The sequence below is a fragment of the Anser brachyrhynchus genome (genome assembly GCF_964034855.1).
Source record: "Anser brachyrhynchus genome assembly, chromosome: 3".
Classification (NCBI taxonomy): Eukaryota; Metazoa; Chordata; class Aves; order Anseriformes; family Anatidae; genus Anser; species Anser brachyrhynchus.
This window is the reverse complement of record NC_137696.1, coordinates 87,581,485-87,603,744: the sequence shown is the minus strand read 5'-3', so window position 1 is coordinate 87,603,744 and position 22,260 is coordinate 87,581,485. Positions and strand designations below refer to the sequence as shown.

At 40.9% G+C, this 22,260-nt stretch overlaps 1 protein-coding gene across 1 annotated transcript in view; it reads left to right on the top strand.

Annotated features, from left to right (window-relative positions):
* Positions 1 to 22,260, top strand: part of ZNF292 (zinc finger protein 292) — a 61,084-nt gene that overhangs the window by 17,584 nt on the left and 21,240 nt on the right. The window contains exons 2-4 of the mRNA XM_080584435.1: positions 13,344 to 13,498; positions 14,565 to 14,643; positions 17,374 to 17,509. Of these exons, the coding sequence (XP_080440561.1) occupies positions 13,344 to 13,498; positions 14,565 to 14,643; positions 17,374 to 17,509 (370 nt within the window). The remainder of the gene's footprint in view (positions 1 to 13,343; positions 13,499 to 14,564; positions 14,644 to 17,373; positions 17,510 to 22,260) is intronic.

Sequence of the window (22,260 nt, the reverse complement as noted above, 5' to 3'; positions counted from 1 at the left end):
ACCATTCTATTTATTTTTAAAGAAACACGTTAATCTCATCTTGGAGCAAGCATATAAGCCTGTATATTCATGAGACAGTTTTTGAAGCTTCTCTATATGATGTCCTACCTGCTGAAATTGAAATTCAATTGCCAATTTCTTGAGATCTCAAAATACTTTGGTGTCCACGGAATCACAATACGTGCACTGCAATGTTCTCTGTTGTTTGCGCTCAGTTACCCTCTCTGCTTCCTTCCAGAGTGCTGTACATCTGAGATGCATCAGTATCTTTCATTTAAGGTACTGGTCCCGAATGTAGGAGCTTTCAATGACCGCGTGTACCGTGTAAGAAGTGACTGGCAGAGACTTTGAAGTCTGAGCATAGATGTGTGCCTGTATGTGTGTTTCCAGCACTGGTGAACAATTCATCTCGCAGAACCGTGGAACTTCATGGTGTTCTCATTCCCTGATGCAGAAATAGCTCACTTCTGGAAGTGTTACTATAAATAAGATCTTCAGAATAGAGTAGTTATTCGGAAGGGTCTTACAACAATCTTCTACTCCAGCTGCCCTGTTTGAAATACTGTTCTGTTTTCTTTTGAACCATAGTTAAACAGCCAATTAGTTGCAGCTCATAACTGCTGCACCTAAAGAGAAGTCAGCAGTGTGAAACATACGTATAGGAAATACTATTTCAAAGACAAGCAGATTTGGGTCTGGGGAATGAAAACTGCCTTAAGGTTACAGCCCATGGGAGTTGGTATTGGGGGTCTTTAATGTACTAACTGGGCTATTTTTTGTTCTTGAATAGTAGGCAGTTCCTTTGTTGGAGAAGAAATACATCAGAGAAATGACCTAGTCAGACTTCTAACTCCTTACGTTCTGTTAATGATCATCTGCAAGGTACAGAGATGGATGAAAAAGGCAATAAAATGAAATACAGATACATGAAGGGGAAGAAATGATTTTCTTAAAGAGATACGGTAAATCTCACTAGTCTGAGCTTCAGTAAAATTATTTTTGAAGTGTCAAGACCAAAAAGATGGCAGTTAGTGCTAGAATGAGGACACATAGGATGCTGGATATTGGGATACAGCGGGTGGCACTTGTTATCAGTTGAAGTTTTGGTAGGAGTGTTAAAGCTTTCTTTCAGGACTACATTTTAACTTTGTAATCCAAAAGAGTGGGTTGTGCTAGCAATACAGACTTGGATGGCATCGTCTCTTCCTTTCTCCTTTCTTCGGAGGTCGGTATGGCTGCATTGTCAGTGTTTGTCACACCCAGCAGCAGTCATTTAGCACAGGAAGACTCTCTAAAAAGACAGGACAAGCATTTTCATGTCCTTAGAGCTGCTATGTCATCTGGCATTGTCCGGTTCACCTGGCACATTGTTGCATGCTTTAGTAACTTGGATACTGACAAGCAGGAGGCATCTTAGCCTCCTTATTGTGCCTTATATTCCTAAAAATGCAGCTGTGTCAATTCAGAAGGCAGTTGTTGCTCAATTAAGGTAGTACACGTGAAATTTAAGGCAGAGAGGTGAAATAATTGCAGGCAGATAGTAATGTGGGGTTCCTGAAGGTCAGGGTATTAAAGTTACTGGAACTCCTTCTGCATAGTTCAGTAGCTGACCACAGCCAATATATTTCGTGACCTGAAAGAAGTAAATACAACAGCCTTTATATTTCCCCAGTTTGTGTGGAAAAAGAAAATGACTCGGATGATGAGTACCACTTGAGCAGTACTTACATGGAGCAAACAGTTGACAGCACTTCAAATGCTATTCCCGCTCACTTTTGCTGTGCGTTTTGAAAAGTCAGTTTCTGCCAACGAATATGAGTTTATAATGAGAGCTAATGTGAAAGACAGCAGTTTCCAAAGAATATGTATTTAAATCATATACATTTGCATATCTTGCTCTTCTGGTCTTAAAGTCAGATAATAGTAGCACCACAGTAAGGTGATTTATCCTTCAAATGAAAAGAACTTTTTCAGGGTTCTGACTGATTACGTGTTTCTGTACAACGTATGTATCTCTGGCACTTCAAGCTAAATAAGGAGGATTGTCTGTTTTTCCCAATATCTGAAATGTAGGATTTTGACAGGAAACTCCTTTTACAAAAAGTACAAAGAAGGATAAAGATTGTGGCAGTCGATGTTTTTGAACTTAACTCTAAGGCAAAAATAATCGAGATTTTTTTTTTTTCAAAGCAGTCTTGTGAACTCAAAGCCTTACAAAGGGAAACTTCAGAGGTTCAAATACAGAAGGAAAGTCACGGATATGTTGCTTCCCATCTATCTTCCCTTGCATTTTCACTTCTACTCCCTCAGTTGTAATCTTCTAGGGAAGAAAAAGAATCCCACAGGTCAACGTTATGTATTGTTTCTCTAAATCAAGAGTAATGAAAATTTATCAGTGTTCTCGAATGTAACAGTAGCGGTACACGATTGGATTAAAAATGGAGAAATAAAGGAGGTACAAGAAAGAGACTACAAAACCAGAATGGACCTGTACAGTGCAATGACAATTCTCTGGGGTTTGTAGTTAGTCTTGTTGCTTTGCAAATAATGCCTGAGAGTGTTGCTCTGGATAGCGTGCAGTTTCTGTAAGAGTACAAGCAACTGTCGCTTGTCTTCAGCCAAGCTGCATAGCCACATACTGAGGTGGGAGAAGAATACAGAAGGGAGTTAGAAAATTAATTCAGAAGACTCCTAAAAGAAAGCAAAAGGAGAATTTTAACTCTGTGGCCAGCAGCTTAATTACTGGTCGCATTCAACTCATTGTTAGGTATATGAAGCATACCTAACATACTACAGAAACAGCTGTGGCCAGTTCTTAATTTTAATTTTATTTCAGAGCAAATTCTGGTTGCGCATTTCAGAAAGTGTACAGTGTACAAGTCTGCAAGGCTGTTACCATGAAGTTCGCTGCTTGTTAGTTGGTATTAGTGTTCTTAAGAGAAGAAATCAGATACATCTGCCCATGTTGTCCTACTGAACTCATGCAGTAGCTTAAGGGTCTTAAGACAACGCTTTCCTCCAAAGAAATAATTCTGCATTCTTTGCTTTGTGCTGGCACAAGCACTTGAGTCTACACGCTGAATGTATTTGGGGAGCTGGTAGGAATTAAATTTTGTTCTGTTTCTCGCTGATTAAGGATTAGCTCTGGTCACAGATTTCCTCGAGGTCCAAACAACCCTTACCCTATAAATGGTTATTTAAAAGATGATAAACAGTGAATATTAGGAAAGTAAAGGGCTATATAGGGTGGAAGTAAAGCTGCTAGTAAGCACAGAATCGCTGCTTGTTTAAACTGTCCATAGTGTCCGTGATACTGAAAAAGGGAAAGAAAATGTTGCACTGCTTATTGGAGTTTGTGGACTCTTACTGGTGAAGTTGTGCAGTATTTTGGACTATTGCAACCCATGGGAATAGCGCAAGCCGTTTTCCTCATTGGACACATAGGATACAATCTTGTTTATTTTTAGTCCTTGTCCTTTAAAGCATATTAAAAACTTGTACTGCAGAGAGACCAAAGAAGCTGTTCCTTCTCAGTTTGTGTTAACCTATGTAAAGCTGTTTGTTCTACCAGTGAATTGCATGTGGAGCAGTGAAAGAATGTAGGTATTACCATGCCCTTAAACTGGAGGAGACGGAGACAGGGCAGTGAATTGGGGTCACCTCTGCTCTGTGTAACTTGGTCTATACTGGGAGCTGGCCATGGTCGTGGTGATTTTTGGTGCTTTGTTTTTGTGTTCACCCCCCCCCCCCCCGAGAGTTAGAAACTAAGTGAGGAGGACTGTGATGTTCTCCTATGCAAGAAACTGGAATTACTGGCTTAGACCTGTACACTGTACTCCTTCCCACTGCTTCTTGGGTTTTCTATTTTTGAAATCACGATGACACCTCAGAGCAACGGAGGGGCAATGAGTTCGTTGAACTCATAGCATTGCCTCGAGGACCTTGATCAGTACGGGCGTTTTGTGGGGAAGGGCAGCTTGTATGCCATTTGAAGAGTTAAATAGCCATCACTATATCAGCTAACATCAGGAAAAAAATCAACTAGAAATGGTTTTCTTTTAAACAAAAGCCAAGACTTTGTGGGCTTACAGCCCACAAATCAGGTTCCAGAGTTAATTTTGTGGGCTGGATCCTTGTATTGAGACCTGGATTTACATATATTTTTTGTGTACATGCACGTGTGTACATACATGTTAAAAAAATTAGCTCTGTTCTACTGATGCCTATGTCTTGTTATATACCTCTCTCTGAGATACACTGTTTTATGTAATCGTGTCTTTTCCAAGTCTAAAGCTTCAAGAAAAATACAAGCAGTGACAAAAAAAAATCCAGAACTTGCTAATCCTTAAATCAAGGCATGCTTTATGATAAACTGTAAGTGTTGTAAGATATTGTAGATGTCCCATGAAGCTGGAAATTTATCAAGATACCGAAAGTCTGGGTGACTTCAAGTATAAAGTGCTATGACATCAGAAATTAAGTACTAAATAGTCACATTTTAAGATGATGCGTACCCCACGTTCGTTCAGTTGCCAGCTGTATAGTGTAAAAAATCAGAACTCTGATCTTACACAAAACTGTAAATTTTGTGGTGCTGGTACTTATTACATCTGGAAAATCTTTTCCTGTAGTTAGCTACTTGCTGGTCCTACTGACAGGTGGAAAAATGTAGTTGTCTGTTTTAAATTTTAAAAATTACGGATGAGTTTTGATTTGAGTGGGTTTGAAGTGAAAGTTTATGAGCTTGGCTTACGTATGTCACAGATCCGCTAGGTGTCTGTGTCAGCGTGCACCCAAGGCCGTCACACCCCCCTTATCTTAATCATTTTTGTAATTATGTAACGTTACTTACCTTGGCTGCTTAGATAATGTGTGGATACGGTGGGGTTTGTGTTTATGAGTGGAGGTGTTAACCAGTGGTTTCTGTGTCGGTGCCTATAGGTTTGGCCATGCGCATAAAAGAAGTAGGATTCCTCACATTGATTGTTTTGAGGTTTAAATTGCTTCCTGCCACATCGAGGGCAAGCACAGCAGTCGTACCTGAGAGAGGGGGAGCACTGGCATAGCAGCTCGAAGATGAAGTGTGATTTTTTTGTTTGCGTTCATATAACGCTCTGTAAGAATTCCCTAAGTCGCATGACTCTGGAACGTACCAAATTTGATAGGAGTCCATGAGAGAGTTTATAACTTGTAGCTTCTCTTACGCTCTTATTACAGATACTTTATTCCTACAGTCTCCACCACCAATAAGCATCTCAAGTCCTCTTCTTCATCCGCCAAAAAACTATGCACTGTTTCAAATAATAAATGATTCCCTGTTTAGCTTGGCTTATTCCTGTAGTGCTGAACTTAAATTCTTACATACCACAGAGTATGTATTTTGCTGTATAAAATTTTCAGATGTCAAGTAGTGTAGTTCTGAGCTTTACTCACATGGTATGTTAGCCAGAAATGTTTAGATGTGGTTGTCTTGGTCTGTCAAAGTAATTGATAAGGTGAGATTTAGAGAAGGAGTATAGTTTGCTTGTAGGGGAAATCTAAGACTTGAGTCTTTTCGAGTTATTACAGAGATAGTTTACAGAAAACTCACTTTATGACTTCTTTCTTGGAAACTATTCTAATTTCTTAAATTTACTTATACCTTCTGTGGTTGTTTAAGCTTATTTGGCCAATTCATTTTTTTTAGATAACAAACAAAATTGTCTGGTTTGAGAACAGCAGAATTACTGTAGTCCCAAAGGAAGAAAAATGTAACTGAAAGGCAACTTGTCTTAATATGATCACCTGTATATGTTTTTGCATGTATGTGAATTTACATATACGTTCGTGGAAGAGAGAAACTTCTTTACCCTTGAAGTGTTGCTGGAGGTTGTTCCCCTGCCATATCCGGTTTGGTATTTGGGTATGTGAAGGAGAATTCACCAGGTCTTGCGTTTCCTAAGGGATGCATCAAGACAGAGCGTTCCAGAGTCGCTGCTGTGGTGCCTTAGGTTCCCTGCTCAAGCTGCTCCATCTTCTGGCATCGCTGCTGGCCATCTTTCTTGACATTCAGCTCCTGGCATCTTCTTCTAACAAGCCCCATGTGTATCAGCTTTCTGCCCAGCGGTGGGACCTGGCAGGCCTTGACCACATGCTTACAGCTGCAGCATGCGTCGTTTTAATTCGCTCGCGGTTGGGCTGGCGATACAAGCCAGGAATGAATGAAGCTTGCCATATTTCTTGAATCAGCCCCTTGTGATGCTTCTTGTGAAGATAGCTGTGCTTTTGGATCAGCCAGTGACTGACGTGCTGGAGGAGAGGTTAGTGGTGATGTGCCAGCGAAGGGTGAGCCCTGCCGTGGTGGGAAGGTGTCAGGGGCATCTCAGGGAGTGCCGCTGTCACCCCTCAGACCGGCTGTTTGCTCGGGCTTGTTCATAACGAAGCGACTGCTCCGTGGCTTGGAGTTGGCTTCACGGGGGCGGTATTGCTGCTGCTGTCCATGTGCAGCTCTTTAAGGCTCACCTCCGACGTGACTGTATCACGCTTGTTGCTCGGACTCTTTTCCTGCGTGGATGTGCTGGAGGACAGTCACTGAAATAGAGGCTTTGGTGTTCGCTAGATTGGTTTGAAAGGCACGGCTCACCTGTGTCCCTGCTGTCTGTCGCTTTCCCTGTCTGTTAGTCCTCTGGGCATAGGCAGGAATGGAGGCAGCAGTTCAGGCACGTTCCAGCATACCGGGGCAAGCTTACCTTTATTCAGCTGTCTCCAAGGGTAAAGAATCTGAGCTGAGGAGCTGAAGAAGCATGTAGGTGTGGACTGCACATGTGAAGCTCCAGTTAATAGCAAATAATCCCTTCTTTTTGTATGAGACGGATTTTTCACACAGCTTCAGTGTTGTAGGGCTGGTCTCAGCAGAGGAGGTTGCCCAGTGTAATGTTTGGAAGTAGAAACACATCCTCTGGTAGATGCATTGCTACTGCAAGCATTTATGTAAGCATTCTGATAAAGATTGACAAAGATAAAAATGTATTGTCTGAACATTACCCGTGGCTAAATATTTTCCACAGCTGAAATCACAGAAAATCACAGATACAGTATTTCTGTTTTTTTAACAGTACAAATTAAAATGCTTCCATTTTTTGGGCATTCTTGTGTGTAAGCTGCAGCTGAAATAAAATGCAGCCTTGGTCTCACAGAGGAACAAAACTTTGCTGCTGTGCTCTGAATAAAGCACTTGGCTTGATTAACAAGCATGTCCTGACTAGGGAGATAAATAACTTAATGAGGCCCAGGGCTGGGGGTAAAATTCTTTCTTTTTATGGTTGTAAACGGAACACAACAATGATTCATTAGCAAAGCAGAATGTATTTGATTTTCTTTGTACAGTGGCAGTGCTGTATAGTCTGGGGACATCCAGACAAGGAAATCTGTCATCCTGAAGAATACTTTTGAAGGGCGTGGTGGGCGTAAGTGCTTAATATAGTTCATGTAATGGCTTGGAAGTGGTGATCTATATACGCGAGATACAAATAGCACTATTTAATGCTGAAATCGGTGTCACTATGTTATGGTGCAAGCCTCCCTGCTTGCTTTATGCGGTGTGTTTGCATCTGTACATGCTGCTTTTAAAGAACAGTAGTGGTAGTAACAGATGACCAATATGCCAAATACTTTTTGGAACTTGCCAATTTGTTGATTAAGTCTACTTTTAATTTAGTTGATTACTTACAAACCTCATATTTTCAAAACAAAATTTTATTTCAGTTTATTAAGCTAGACTTGGACTGGAATAGTGTTGGTAGGGCTTTCTGCAAGTGCTTCAGTAATTCCTCCTCAGTCCAGCTTTCTGGTATTAATGACTACATGACATTTCTGTAAAGTTCCTGATTACTTGGGAGAATCCCAGCTGGGTTCTGTCGTAATAGGCCTGCGGTCTTAAATACTCTCCCTGACTCAGATCAGACTGCGATAGTGCCTACTTGGAGATTTTTCAGCATCCTGATTACCTACAACCTCTCTTTTTCCTGCCCCATGAAACTTGAGATCTTCTGATCTGGTAGTTACAGGTCTGTGTGAGTGGTCACTTTTCAGGGCTTGCTTCAGTTTCTGTCTACCAGGGCTGTTAATTTCTTCTTCTAGGTGTTGCTGTCTCTTTGCAGCAGCTGGTCAGAATCCTCTTCAGTCACGCTTCTCAGATAACCAGTTGCTTAAGTTACATCTCCCTGCTTCCTTCTGCTTCCTCACTCCCTTTCTTCTGTCCTCTCCTGCTCAGCTTCACACTTTGAGGCTTTCGGGATATGCTGTTGTCCTGGTTTGGCAGCTAACTTTGAAATGTTCTTCCGTATGTCAAAGCGTGTGTTAATCTTGTTGCTTGCTGTGGACTTCTGAAGATGCAGATGGGCCATACATTGAAAATCAGATTTATGTTTAGCAGGTAAACCTAGTGTTTCTGATATTAAACAGGATTCCTAACTTGATGTATCAAATGCCTAAACTTATCTTGCTGGCAGAAACTATTTGGCAGATTTAAGATGGCCAAGTTGGCTGTAAAGGGTTTAAACAATCAGCTGAATAAAAGTAAAGGGCAGTGTATGCAACCTGGTACTGCCGTGATCTGATATGTTAATTACTACTAAGTTGTATTTTTTGTTGTTGTTTACTGATAAGTCAAAAAAAAAAAAAAAACCTTGATTCAAATTAATCAAAATGGAATGTAATTCATGATGACAACATTAGCTTTAATAATTCATCCCTAATTATGAAGCTGGCTCACTGTTTTAGCGAGGTAGCATTCCATGCTAATGCAGAGAATTTTCCTGGCTAATTTAAGAATCCGTATGTACAGTAAGCAATGCTGAATGTTTTATTACCATGTTTGTTCCTCGTTTACTCATAATGTCACCAACAACTTTCGCATTTTCACCAGAGAGGAAGAATTGCTTCTTTCAAAAAAGTGTAAAATTAGTTAAGCTATGTTGTTCATTTTTAATGCAAAGTGCTTGCATGTTGCTTTTTCCAGTGCAAAAATAAGTCATAGCTGAGCACTTAAAAGGAAAAGTTTATTCCTTTGCAAAAAAGGATTACAAAATTATGCTTTTTCTTCTAAATTTTGAGTATTGTGTACTGTAGTGTGATCTGTGAAAGGTGCTGCATTGATTTCTCTGCTGTGTTCTTAACAAGAAAGAAACAGGTTAATGAGAAAACATTTTCTTCTGCAAGACTGGCATTCATATAAAGCTTCAGATCCGGTTCATTCTTTTAATGTGAGTACTTCTGTCAACTCGACTAGGTGGAGAAATTGCTGTGCATACTGTCCAAGCAATTGCTTCTTGACCCAAAAAGTGAATGATGTAAAAGATATTCTTATAGTTTTTGTTCTTCAGGTTTGCTATTTTACCACTAGCATCCTTAAACACGTCACCTAGGACAAATCAGTAACTGAAATCATATTACATCCGGCTACATGAGTATTTGGGAAGAGGGAGACTCCTTGCTGGAGTTTCTTAAAAGATGCAGGTAGAGATGAGTAATGAGTGCTGTTCCTCAGGGGTCAATATAGGGACCAGCACTGTTTAACATCTTTGTCAGTGACGTGGATAGTGAGATTGAGTGCACCCTCAGCAAGTTTGCAGGTGACACCAAACCGTGCAGTGTGGCTGACACGCAGGAGGGAGGGGATGCTGCCATCCAGAGGGACCTGGGCAGGCCTGAGAGGTGGGCCTGTGCAAATCTCATGAGGTTCAACGAGGCCAAATGCAAGGTCCTGCACCTGAGGTGGGGCAATCCCAAGCACAAATACAGGCTGGGTGGAGAATGGATTGGGAGCAGCCCTGAGGAGAAGAACCTGGGTATGTTGGTTGATGAGAAGCTCAACATGAGCTGGCAGTGTATGCTTGCAGCCCAGAAAGCCAACTGTATGCTGGGCTGCATCAAAAGCAGCATGGCCAGCAGGGCGAGGGAGGTGATTGATTGTCCCCCTCTGCTCTGCCCTTCTGAGACCCCACCTGGAGCCTGCGTTCAGCTCTGGGGCCCCTAGCACAAGAAGGACGTGGACCTATTAAAACGAATCCAGAGGAGGGTTATCAGGGATCAAGGGGCCTGGAGCACCTCTGCTGTGAAGAGAAGCTCAGGGAGTTGGGGTTGTTCAGCCTGGAGAAGAGAAGGCTCCAGGGCAGATGTTTCAGAGGCCTTCCAGTTCCGAAGGCGGGCCTACAGGAAAGCTGGAGACAGACTCTGTCAGGGAGTGTAGTGATAGGACAAGGGGGAATACGTCTAAACTAAAAGGGGAGATTTAGCTTAAATATTAGGAAGAAGCTCTTCAGTCAGAGGGTGGTGAGGCCCTGGCACAGGTTGCCCAGAGAAGCTGTGGATGCCCCATCCCTGGAGGTGCTCAAGGCCAGGCTGGATGGGGCTTTGGGCAACCTGGGCTGGGGGCAGGTGTCCCAGGCTGTGGCGGGGGGGGTGGAAGTAGATGAGTTTCAAGGTCCCTTCCAACCCAAACCATTCTGTGATTCTCTGATTCCTTGAAGCTGACTTCTTGTTATGGTCTTGTTATTCTAGTATATTGATCATAATTGCCAAATGATGCAGAAATAGACATTTGCTAGCACTGGTGACTTGTTTAACCTGTCCTCTTCTGCTGCTGCCTCTTTCTTGCTTCTGCTGTATTTTGCTCTCCCTTGATTGCTCTGCCATGATCTATGGTGCTTTTTAGCTGCTGTTGTAAGAGGATCATATTGTTTGTTATAGTAAAACAGACAGTATTCCGGTAGGATCCAGGGTTCCAGCAGGGAGCACTAGATGCTGCAGAAGCCATCTTCTGCTGCAGCAAAGGGTAGAGTATGTGACTTCTTTTAAAGGTGACTTTGTATTGAGGCTTCCTTTTAAGCCAAAATCAGTTTTAGTGCAGCTGTTTGCCAAAAAATGCAGATTTTTCTCTTATATCCTTGACTGGAATACCCCTGGTCTGTGTTTTGTCTGTGTTGTAACCAGGCTTTGTTATTGTGACTGCAAATAAACACATTACTCAATTTTTGTTTGATTGAGTTTAATATAGATTAAGTTTTCATTGAGAGCTTGTTTTGGATACTACCAAATAAGAGAATTTTAAGCATGTTCTGAATAGTACCGTTACCTAACAGAGGGCAGATGTGTAACATAGACAAGGCAATATTGAATTTAACTCATGCTCAATTTAGTAGAGTTGAAGACCGGAATAAGCCTAGTTTTGTTTTGTCTTGTGTTTTAAAGTGACGGACTCGTGTCTCCTGAAGAATTAATGTTCTGTTCTCTTCCTAACACACAAAGCCAGAGACAGCCTGCTCAAAGTTGGATTTCATATCTTGAATTGCATTATATCCCAGGCATAAAGAGTTCATTAAGATTGTTATATTTGCATAGTAAAATAAAAATGTAATATTTGCATATTTCAAATTAGCTGAGAAACACTTGGTTCTGGTTTTTATTCAGGTATATGGGAGGTCCTGTAGCAGAAGATCTTTGTTTTCCAGAGGGCTCTGACAAGACTGCTGATTTTCTTTGCCAGAAGAAACCTTGTCAGAGTTGAACCAATATTGTCAAGAAAAACTTTAATTACAGCTGACCTTAATAAAAAAGGGAAAGCATGACTTTTGGTAAATGGCCTTGGCAGTAGGAGCTATGTGAAATGCTTTCACATGGCAAACCTTATTTCTTTCCACACTGAACTAGCTGGTTCTGCAGATGAGGGGACAGCAGCAGATGGTTTTTTTTTTACCTGACATCAGCAATGCCTTGGACTTTGTCTCCCACAGTATCCTTATAAACCATGAAATAGTCCAGTTATCCAGGCAGTATAACGAGGTGGCTGAACTGTGGGTCTCAAAGACTTGTAATTAGTAGTACGAAGTCCAGATGGCAGCAGGCTACTTGTGGCGTCCTTTCAGGGCTCAACACTGGTGAAAATCTTGTCCCGCTGACTTACTGGTGAACTGGCTGAGGGGACAGAGCACACTGTCAGCAGGTTGGCAGATGATACCAACTAGGTGGGAGCACTCGGTACACTGCAGATCAGGGATACTGTTCAAGAGGGACCTCATCAGCCTGGAGGAATGGCTGATGCAGAGCCCTGCGTGCGGGAGGGAACAGCCCAGCCCCATGCCTCTGCAGCCTGGGGAGCAGTTCTCTGGGAAGGCCCCAGGAGTGGTGGTGCACAAAAGGCTGAACAGCCAGCGGTGTGCCCTCACAGCAGTGCCGCTGCACCCTGAGCTGTGTTAACATGACTGCAGCCAGCATGTTGAGGGAAATAATCCCTTTACTCAGCACTTGTGGGACTGCGTCTGGGTACTGGTGGGGAAGAATCACAGTAAATGTTAGGCAAACACAGGAGCAGGCTGCCAGCAGAGGCTGTAGGATGTCTGTCCTTCAGGATACTCACAGATCCATTGGACATTACTCCAGACAACTTATTCTAATAGCCCTGCTTTGAGCAGGCTGTTAGACAACCTAAATCGTGATTTTTCTACCTGTTTTGCCCCTGTGAAGCATACAGCAATATTGATCATCTTAATATAACAGTTTGCAACCTGCAACAGTGTAGGAATTGGCTTGCAGTCAGTTGCACTGCCCTAAGTTTGCATAGTTCTCCAACTTAATGTATGTCTGAGCCTCCCGACGTGTCTGAAACAAATGGAAGCCTTTTGTACTTTCGGTGGTGGTGGTTATTCCATCTCTTGCAGAGTTCGGTATGCATCACTCTAATTAGTTTTATTTCTAAGTCATTCTTTGTAGGTATTCATGTGGCAAGTAGGAAAACAGCTTTTTGACTGAGTTTTGGGTGTGTATGGTGTCTTTAAAATGCTTAGTTTGTAAAAAGCAATATCCTGAAAATACCTGTATTAAGATGGCAAAGGAGAAAAAAAGTAAAACCGTTCCTGAAAGTGTAGAAGTTGAAATAAAGGCTAATTAATGCTCCCAATTTTACTTTAGAAGCTGAACTGTAGAGATGAGAAATGATTTTTTTTAGTCCATCAATTATGAATTTCAAAGAGGGTGGGAGGGGAGTATCTTTGTTCCCAGGCATGCTCTTCGGGCTTTATATCTGGAAAACATGAATGTAAACTGAATTGTGCGGTGATATAACTGGGGGAAGTGTCAGTTATACTATTGTATTATCAGAGAATGATTTTTAGGGGGGTGGAGGTTAAGTTTCAATCTTCAATGAAACAATACATTTTAAAGAGAAGGTACATGTTTTGAGAATATGTAACTCATATTAAGGAGATGGACAACCCTTCTAAATTAGTTGCATCTATTAGTGAGGAGTATAAAATTAAAAATTTGTATTTGTTCCTGAATTTTGTGTTTTTCTTTCTCTTCCTAAACAGACTTTGCTGGAATATGCCGAAAAATGGAAAACATCAGAAGATCCTCTGCCCCTGTTAGAGGTGTATACAGTGGCTATCCGAAGCTATGTTAAAGCACGACCTTATCTTACCTCTGAGTGTGAGAATGTAGCCTTTGTGCTTGAACGTTTAGCACTGTGAGTATTTTTTTCAGTTACTAATACCAACCTGTACAGCATTAACTTTTCACTGCCTAAATAGTCTCAGTTCAGTTCACAATCTATAAAAATTCTAAACAGGTTGGTAGTGTAGTCTAACCCTGTTGGACAGCTAAGCACCACACAGCTGCTCCCTGACTTCGCCCCACACACACATTCCCAGTGTAACAGGAGAAGAGGAAAAGAATAAAAGCAAGAAAATTTGTGTGTAAAGATGATAATTGTTTAATAAGTAAAGGAAGAGCCAAAGGGGAGAAAGAAAACAGAAGAAATCAAGCGATGCAAAGGCAGTCACTCATTACTTCCCCCTGGTAGACTGATGCCTAGCCAGTTCTTCAGCAAAAGGCAGCTAACCTCTGTAAATCCCCTTTTTTCCTTTTGTATTGCTGAGCATGACATTATATGGCATGGAACATTCCATCTGCCTGGCAGTGTCCCCTCTCAACCTTTTGTGCACCCCCCCAGTCTCTTCACGGGAGGCAGAGTGAGAAACAGAGAGGGCCTTGACGCTGTGCAAACACTGTTGAGCAATAGTTAAAACATGGCTGTGTTATCAGCACTGTTTTGGTCACAGCTCTTAAAACACAGCACCATACAAGCAAATATGAAGAAAATTAACTCTATCCCAGCCAGCACAATAACAGTTGGAAAAATATTCCTCATGGTGAATGGTGTATCTGAGAAAGAATGTCTTTCCTTGTTAGAAATGGAGCTGTCTACGGAAGGACTCCTCTGATCTAGGAAAAGCCAAAATCTCTAGCTTGAAGCATTTTTGTCACTATTGACCCACATGCAGTCTGCAAATGCGTCAATTTACAAAGGTTATTACAGGGTTGGACTTCAGTGACAAATCCATTTTTTGTTGGAATTAGTTTTTTAGAGAACCTGCTTTTATAGGTTTTGCGAGAGCATGCAGGACCTTATCCTCTTTATATGTTCAAACAAAAACTCTTTTGGGGCTTTGACAGAGTTTGTATGATGAACAATTTTTTATTTTAGTATCCATTTAAAAAAAAATGCCTCAATATTTACATTTGCATTCCAGAAGCTGTATTGAACTTCTACTGTGTCTGCCTCTTGATTTACCTGAAAATAAATGGGAAGAATTTCAGGCTTTTGTACAGGTGAGTTTGGGTCATGAAATAACATTATGTAATATGGCTGAAGACTTGTTTCCTGTTGGATGATAAGGATCAAGCCCTTCAGCTATAAATTCAATGTACTCCAAAGCAATTGCTGTCAATCATATCACTTGTCTATGTCATAGTTCATGTAGCAGCTTTGGAGAAAAAATATTTTTAGATGCTTCAAAGGAAGTCATGTTTTAAAAGATACTTGTCTTCTAACACTGTTAGAAATTGAATATTGTGGAAGTTATTTTTTTACTGTTTGCTGTTGGTCATTTGGGGTTTATTTTGTGAATGAAAGATGCTTCAGGATTTTTAGATCTTCCACAGGGCAGTAATTGATTAATGATTAGAGCTCTTTTCAAAGAAGGGTGTTGAAGCAAGTTCTGCTTTTTTGTCAACTGGAAGCTAGCAAATGTTATTCCAATTTTCAAGAAAGGCAAGAAAAATGACCTTGGTAATTATAGGCCTGTCAGTCTCACTTTGGTGCCTGGCAAAATTATGGGAAAGATTATTCTGGGAGTTAGTGAAAAATACTTGAACAACAATGAATTCGTCAGTTAAAGACAACATGAGTTCATGAAGGGAAAGTCATGCCTTACTATCTTACTATCCCACTTAGTGGGCAAAGGGAAGACAGTGGACTTGGATTTGGGGGGATTTTAGCAAAGCTTCTGATACTGTCTCTCACAGTATCCTTTTGGACAAAATGTCCAACGTACAGCTAGACATGTACGCGATATGATGGGTAAACAATTAGCTCCTGGGTAGGGCTCAAAGAGTTGTAGTAAATGGGGTGAAATCAGGCTTGCAGACAGTCAGTACTGTGTTCCCCAGGGCTCAGTTTTAGAGCCAGTGCTCATCTGTGTGTTTATCAGTGACCTGCACACTGGGTTTGAGTGCCTAAATTAGGAGGTACTAAATTAGGAAGAGCTGTTAATTCCCTTGAGGGTAAAGAAGCCTTACAGTGACATCGTGATAGATACGAGCACTGAGCAATAACAAATTGTATGAAAATTGACAAGAACAAATACCAGGGGTGGTGCAATCCTGGATGTGTATGTATAGGTTGGGGTACAACTGGCTGGAGCACAGCCCCGCAGAGAGGGATTTGGGGTTTTCGTTGATGGTAAACTCCAACAGTGTGCCCTGGCGGCCAAAAGGGCTGAGTGTATCCTGGGGTGGGTACATCAAGCATGGTATAGCTACCTGGTCAAAAGAAATGATAGGAATGGAAGTCATTAGTGTGTCTTAGCAGCCAGGGGGGCCAACTGCACCCTGGTGTGCATCAAGCTCGGCATTTCCAGCTGGTCGGGGGGAAGGGATTGACCTGCTCTGTTCTACAGTGGTGTGGCCTCATCTGAGCACTGTATGCAGATTTGGGTGCCACGATGTAACAAGGACATAAAACCATTTCAGAGTGCCTAAAGGAGGGCTATGAAGATGGTGAAGGGTCTAGAGGTCAAGACGTATGAGGATCAGCTGAGGTCCCTTGGTTTGCTCAGCCCAGAGCAGGCTGAGGGGAGGCCTCATGGCGGCCTGCAGCTCCCTCACGAGGGGAGCGGAGGGGCAGGCGCTGAGCTCTGCTCTCTGGGGACAGCGACAGGACCCGAGGGAACGGCATGGGGCTGGGACAGGGGAGGGTCAGGCTGGGGGTTAGGGAAAGGTTCTGCACCCAGAGGGTGGTCGGGCACTGGGACAGGCTCCCCAGGGCAGTGGTCACAGCACTGAGCCTGCTGGTGTTTAAGAAATGCATGGTCAGTGCTTTTAGATGTGTGGTTTAACTCTTGAGTTGTCCTGTGTGGAGTTGAGAGTTGGCCTTGATGATCCTTGTGGGTCCCTTCCAACTCAAGGTATTCTGCAATTTGTTGGAAATATGGGGGCTGGGAGATGTAAGGAGAGTGAAATAATGATAGTGAAAAAGATGAGGTATGGTTACCTCAGGATTCTCAGCCTAAATAATGCAGAAAAATCTGATTTTCAAAATGATTCTTTTTACTAGCATCCGCCTAATGTAAATTAATTCTTAAGAGCTGGTGCTTGAGCCAGGAAGCTCTGTAGCTTTCTGATTGGGTTTGAAAGTAAAAGAAAAGTGAAGAGCTTGAAATGAGCCCTTCATTCTAGGACCAGTGTTAGTTGTGCATTTGTATTTAATCCACGGAGTATTTAGGCTATTTAGTTTGCTCCCAAACGCAACTCTGGTTCCAGAATCAATCCTGCTATCTAAGTGAAGTAGAAGGTATTTTGGTTGAATTTAGGAATTCAGTCTGCCTTGTATAGAACCATCGGGTGAGGTCTTACACCTTAAATCTTTGCCTTTACAAAAATACTTTGTTCAGTGTGCCCAGTGCATTAAAACGGTCAAGTGCCAAAGAGTTTAGGCAGCTGATGCCACACAAATATGTGGGCAAGAGATTTCTCATCCTCAGTTTTCAGAAGGGGGGTCATATTTCAAAAGTTAGTTTCAGAAATGTAAGTAGCAGCTCAGTTGATAAATGACAATGTGAGTTTGGGTTGCTCCATCTCTTTGGTTTCTCTGCCTAAATCTTAGGAGACGGAGGCAGAAGTAACAGTGATATAGGATAAATGTTAAGATAGTTTTGATATACGTTCAACTCTTTATCTGGTGGTTAGGTGGATGTTTTGTTTTCAAAATAAGGTATAAAGGAATATTAAAGACTTGACTTTTTTTTAACAATACTTCATTTTGTAAAATGTATCCTTCAGGTGGCTCATAAAAATTTGATGGAAAATGGCAGTCGGGAACTGCATATTTTAACTACACTTACTCAAGAGAAGGGAGTGTGGAAGAACCCAATATTGTGTGGCATTCTTTCCCAGGAACAGTTGGATCCAGAAAAAGGTAAAATTTTAAATGATTAGAAAAAAATATGCCTCATTATTATAATACTTTGGAATATTATTTTGTTAAATAAGTCTTTTGTTCAACATAGCTTGTGATAATTTATAAGCTTTATCAATAAAATACACTTGTATCACTCTTTGAATTATTCAAACAGTATGTTCCTAAGAATGTACAAATAATTTTATGTTAGTAATTTGCATAAAATGTAATAATAGATGGGTATCTCTTGCTGTTTTCTTTATAACTTATGCGAAAGGAAGGTTACATACAGGTTATTCTATGATGGGATTAGTTCAGTATTGGTATACGAAAACTATTTTACATAAAATATATTTAAAATGAGTGGCATTTACTGAGCTATGAAATGCAAAGTGGGACATCACTGAAAATTAATTTACACCACAGTTCTGAGATTGGCTCCCAGCAGTTGAAAAGGGAAAGGTATAGGAACAGTGTTAGGCATACAATGATATTTTCCCAATGTTTTATTTCAGGTGCCAGAGATTTGCAATTCAGAGTTGGTATCCTTGTGTTAATGAGTATTGGCTGATTGTTTTCATTCTTTGAGGCTGCCTAATTGGTTTAGAATCTGTATGAACAAGAGTGTCTGTGGCAGAGTTGCACAGTTCTCACATCAAGTAAAGTAGTTCCTCTTACCGTCAGCCTCCTTTTATCCCGACACCTGCTTATTTTGTGTGGTATTCCCTACTTACAAAAAAAAAAAGTGAACTGTTCCACAGATCTTTTAACGAATGCATCCTTTTAGTAAGACATGATTCATTAGACTGCTATCATATCCCTGCTTCTGTTTCTTCTGTAGTTTCAGTCTTTCACACAGTCTTCCAGTTCTACCATCCCATTTCTGAAATGAGACGAGTCAACATGTAGATGTAGCGAATTCCTGCTTTGTTCTGTGTTCCTGTCATATTATTTCCTAACTTTAGACTTGCTTTTTGACTGAGATACAAGAGACCAGTGTTTTCTTAAAACCGAATGGTTTAGTGTCACTTTGTTTCTTGGGTATTTAATTCACAGTATTAGAATTTTTCCCTAACACACAGCCTATTTTTCTTCATGTAAAGTTATGATTGTGTTTTTTACCCTACAAAAATCACTTTAGCGTTTTATTAACATTTGAATGTTGATACAACAAGTTGTTAGAACTAGTCCAGAGGAGGGCCACAAGGATGGTCAAGGGGCCTAGAGTACCTCTTCTGTGAAGAGAGGCTGAAGGAGTTGAGGTTGTTAAGCCTGGTGAAGAAAAGGCTTTGGGGAGACCTTATAGTGGCCTTCCAGTATCTAGAGGGGGGTCTACAGGAAAGCTGGGGAGGGACTCTTCATCAAAGAGTGTAGTGATAGAACAAGGGGGAATGGCTTTAAACTAGAAGAGGTGAGATTTAGCTTAGATATTAGGAAGAAGTTCTTTACTGAGAGGGTGGTGAGACAATGGCACAGGTTGCCCAGAGAAGCTGTGGATGCACGATCCCTGGAAGCATTCAAGGCCAGGCTGGATGGGGCTTTGGGCAGCCTGGTCTGGTGGAAGGTCTCCCTGTGCATGGTAGGGGGGATAGAAGTAGGTGGTCTTTAAGGTCCTTTCCAACACAAACCATTCTGTGATTCTGTCAATTTTGCATTATGTCACTTAATGGACTATGGTCCTCCGGTCTTTTACAAGTGACTTTTTAAATAAACTTTATCAGCATATTTTTCAGCTTGTACTCTTCCCCCTTTTCCAAATACTTATGAAAATGCTGGACAGAAGAGGTCCTGGTAGAGATCCTCATGAATCCACTGAGAGTTTTTCTTTTTTTGTTATATGGATAAACTAGTAGTTAAATGAAAAAAAATCTGGTTTCTAATAACAAGATTGCTTGGTATATTTACAGGTTCTGAGGGACTTCTTTTAATGCCCTTAGAAAATTAATTGGATCTCCCTTATCCACATTCTCATAACTCCCTCAGATAAATACAATAAATGTATAGCATGGTTCTGTTTGAAAAAAAAAGTTTATATTTAGTGTTCTGCAGGATTTGCATTTTACCACTTTTAATCATTTATTATGTACCTCATACAATTGTTGGGTTGTTATGCAGTTCTCAGAATCCGCTAGGATACTGTTTTACTAGCTTCATGTCAAGCGTCTTTTAGCAATGATAGGGTACTTCTATGAGAGATGTGGAATTAGTGTGTAGTTGTCTCATATTTGAGTTCCTTTAGAACTCGCTTGTGAATCTTGTGATGAGTATTAATTTTATCAGTGTTTTCCTATAAAGACTTCTGACATCTCAGGATTCCTTTTAGTCCTGAATGTTTTTTACTCAAGGACGCCTCTTCCTACGACTGACTGCTCTGTTAGTCATTACTTGTCTTGATGGTAGAAAATGGTACCTACCTAAATTACAAAAGATTACGTGTCATGATAAAATGTCATCAAAAGTAAGAGTTACCCCTTCTGCAAAGAAAGCCAAACACCAGTGTACATGACATTCAGGAGAAGGAGAATTCTGAAGCTACTGATGAGTTTCTTGTTTCTGAATTCTGTTCAGTGTTAAAATTGATTTCTTTTTTTTAAAAAAAAAAAGCCATTGATACCAGTGTGCTTGATGCTTATGAGTTTCTCTGACTTCTTTTGTATCAGAAGGTGTTTGCATCCCCATTCAGGTAATGATTCCAATGTGCAAAACATTTTTGACATCTGTACTAGTAGTTTTTGTGGCTTTGAGACTCATTAAGCCTGGATGTTAGTATAACTCACTTAGAATGAATTAGCTACCTAGGTGTGCTGTTAATCTCACTTGGATCAGTGCTGACTCCAAGCTGTAGTTACCAGGGCGCTTGTGTGAAAGAATTGAAGACAGAAGTACATAGAAGATTTTTGCGTTTTTACAAAAATAAATCTTTCTGCCTTACTTTTCTAAGAGAGGGACACATGAAGGAACCTTTATCTATTTGAATGAGGATGAGCAATGCTTTAAAGAAGAGCTAGTGACTTCAAGTTATTTTCATGTTGTAACCTCATTCTGTTTGACTTGAAAGTCCAGGTTGGTAGGTTTTTAGTCTGGTTAAATGCATGAGAACATGGTATAAAGCGGTGGAAGGCTGACTGACAATCACCAATGTGAACCATTTGGTTGGAGGTGAGGTGCCATCCTGTTGCTATGCCGTTTTTTAATCCCTTCTATCAGTGGCAAGACTGTAATACTGCGTATTAACTGAATATCAAGAATATGAATAAGCTGTTCTCTATCTACTGCTGTTCTGTAATACTGCATTGTTTTGTGCCCTCTTGCTAATTTGAAGGATATTTTAGTAATATAAAAACCCAAAAGCACAGGGAGTTTGCTTTCTTGTCTGTAATCCAGCACTCCCACTGGTTACCACTTAGCACTCTTTCACTGGACAGCTGTCTCTCAGCAGTTTTCAACATCAACTTCCCTGTAACAATCTTCAGAATATTTGTAAACTTTCTTTACAAAACCTTGTTTTTGTTCTTAATATCAAACAGTAAAGGCAAAGTTACAGAAGTTCTCAAGTCTGTACACTGAGATGTTATCATTTGGCAAGATTGATCAGTTCAGTCTTTAAGTAACAGATTAAGCATTTATCTGTCGGGTACTATAGAATCATCTAGGTTGGAAAAGACCTTTTGAGATCATCAAGTCCAACCATGAACCTGACCTACCGAGCTCCATGACCAAACCACATCCCTGACGGCCATGGCCTCACATCTTTTAAATACCTGCAGGCAATGGGACTCTACCGCTTCCCTAAGCAGTCCGTTCCAGTGCTTGACCACCTTCTCCATGAAGAAATTCTCCTGGTGTCCAATCCCCTGATACAATTTGAGACCATTTTCTTATGCCCTATCAGTCGTCACCTGGTAAAAGAGACATGGATACAGATTTGTGTGTATACATGTATAAAATCCTTTAAAACTATAAATATTCTCTAGGTGCTTGATTTGTCACCTGTTTGAGTGACAAACATTGGAATTGCCCTAATTTATTAGCCCATTGGTGACTACGAATGTTGGCAAATTTGGCTTAAGTTGTCATACTTTGCATGATAGATGTTACCAAATAAAAGAGAATCCTCTTTGGGAAGTCTTACAATGCTGAAATCCCACTTGAGTTGTTTCTGAAGAAAACAAATCTCTCCCCCTACAACTGCAACATCAGCATTGTCTTCTTTTTGCTTCCTGTTTATGCCTTTGAGTCCTAGGCTGGAAATGGGAGTTTGGATTCCTAAGGAGCTGAGGGGTACATTTTTTGTTGTTATTGTTGACCAGTGACTCTAAAGATAACTTATTTTCAGAAACTGAAGTGTCAATAGGGACTTGGGATATCATTTGTGGGGCCCCTTAGGTGGACATTTGAGTTGATAGCACTACTTTTAGCTGCCACCTGAGGTTTCCTGCGAGAATCTCCTTTTGAGTTTCCTGAATCTGCTTGGAATGGTCTATCATGAATCAATCTACAGTCATTTGAAGAATGCCCACACAATCTTTCACTGCCGTCAGAGCAGTTCATTGCCCAAAAAGACGTTCTCCCATCAGTTCCACAAACTTCTTTCTTCTCTTTCCTGAGCCTTGCCCATATATTTACCCAAAAGGAGGTACAAAATTATGTGACCAGCCCTGCAACTTCTTGGTTCAGATCTTGGTTCCTCGAGAGAATTCTCTCTTAAAAGTGTGCTCGGGATCTGTAAATTCTTCCTGTAAATTTTCTTGTTCTTCTTCTACCTAAAC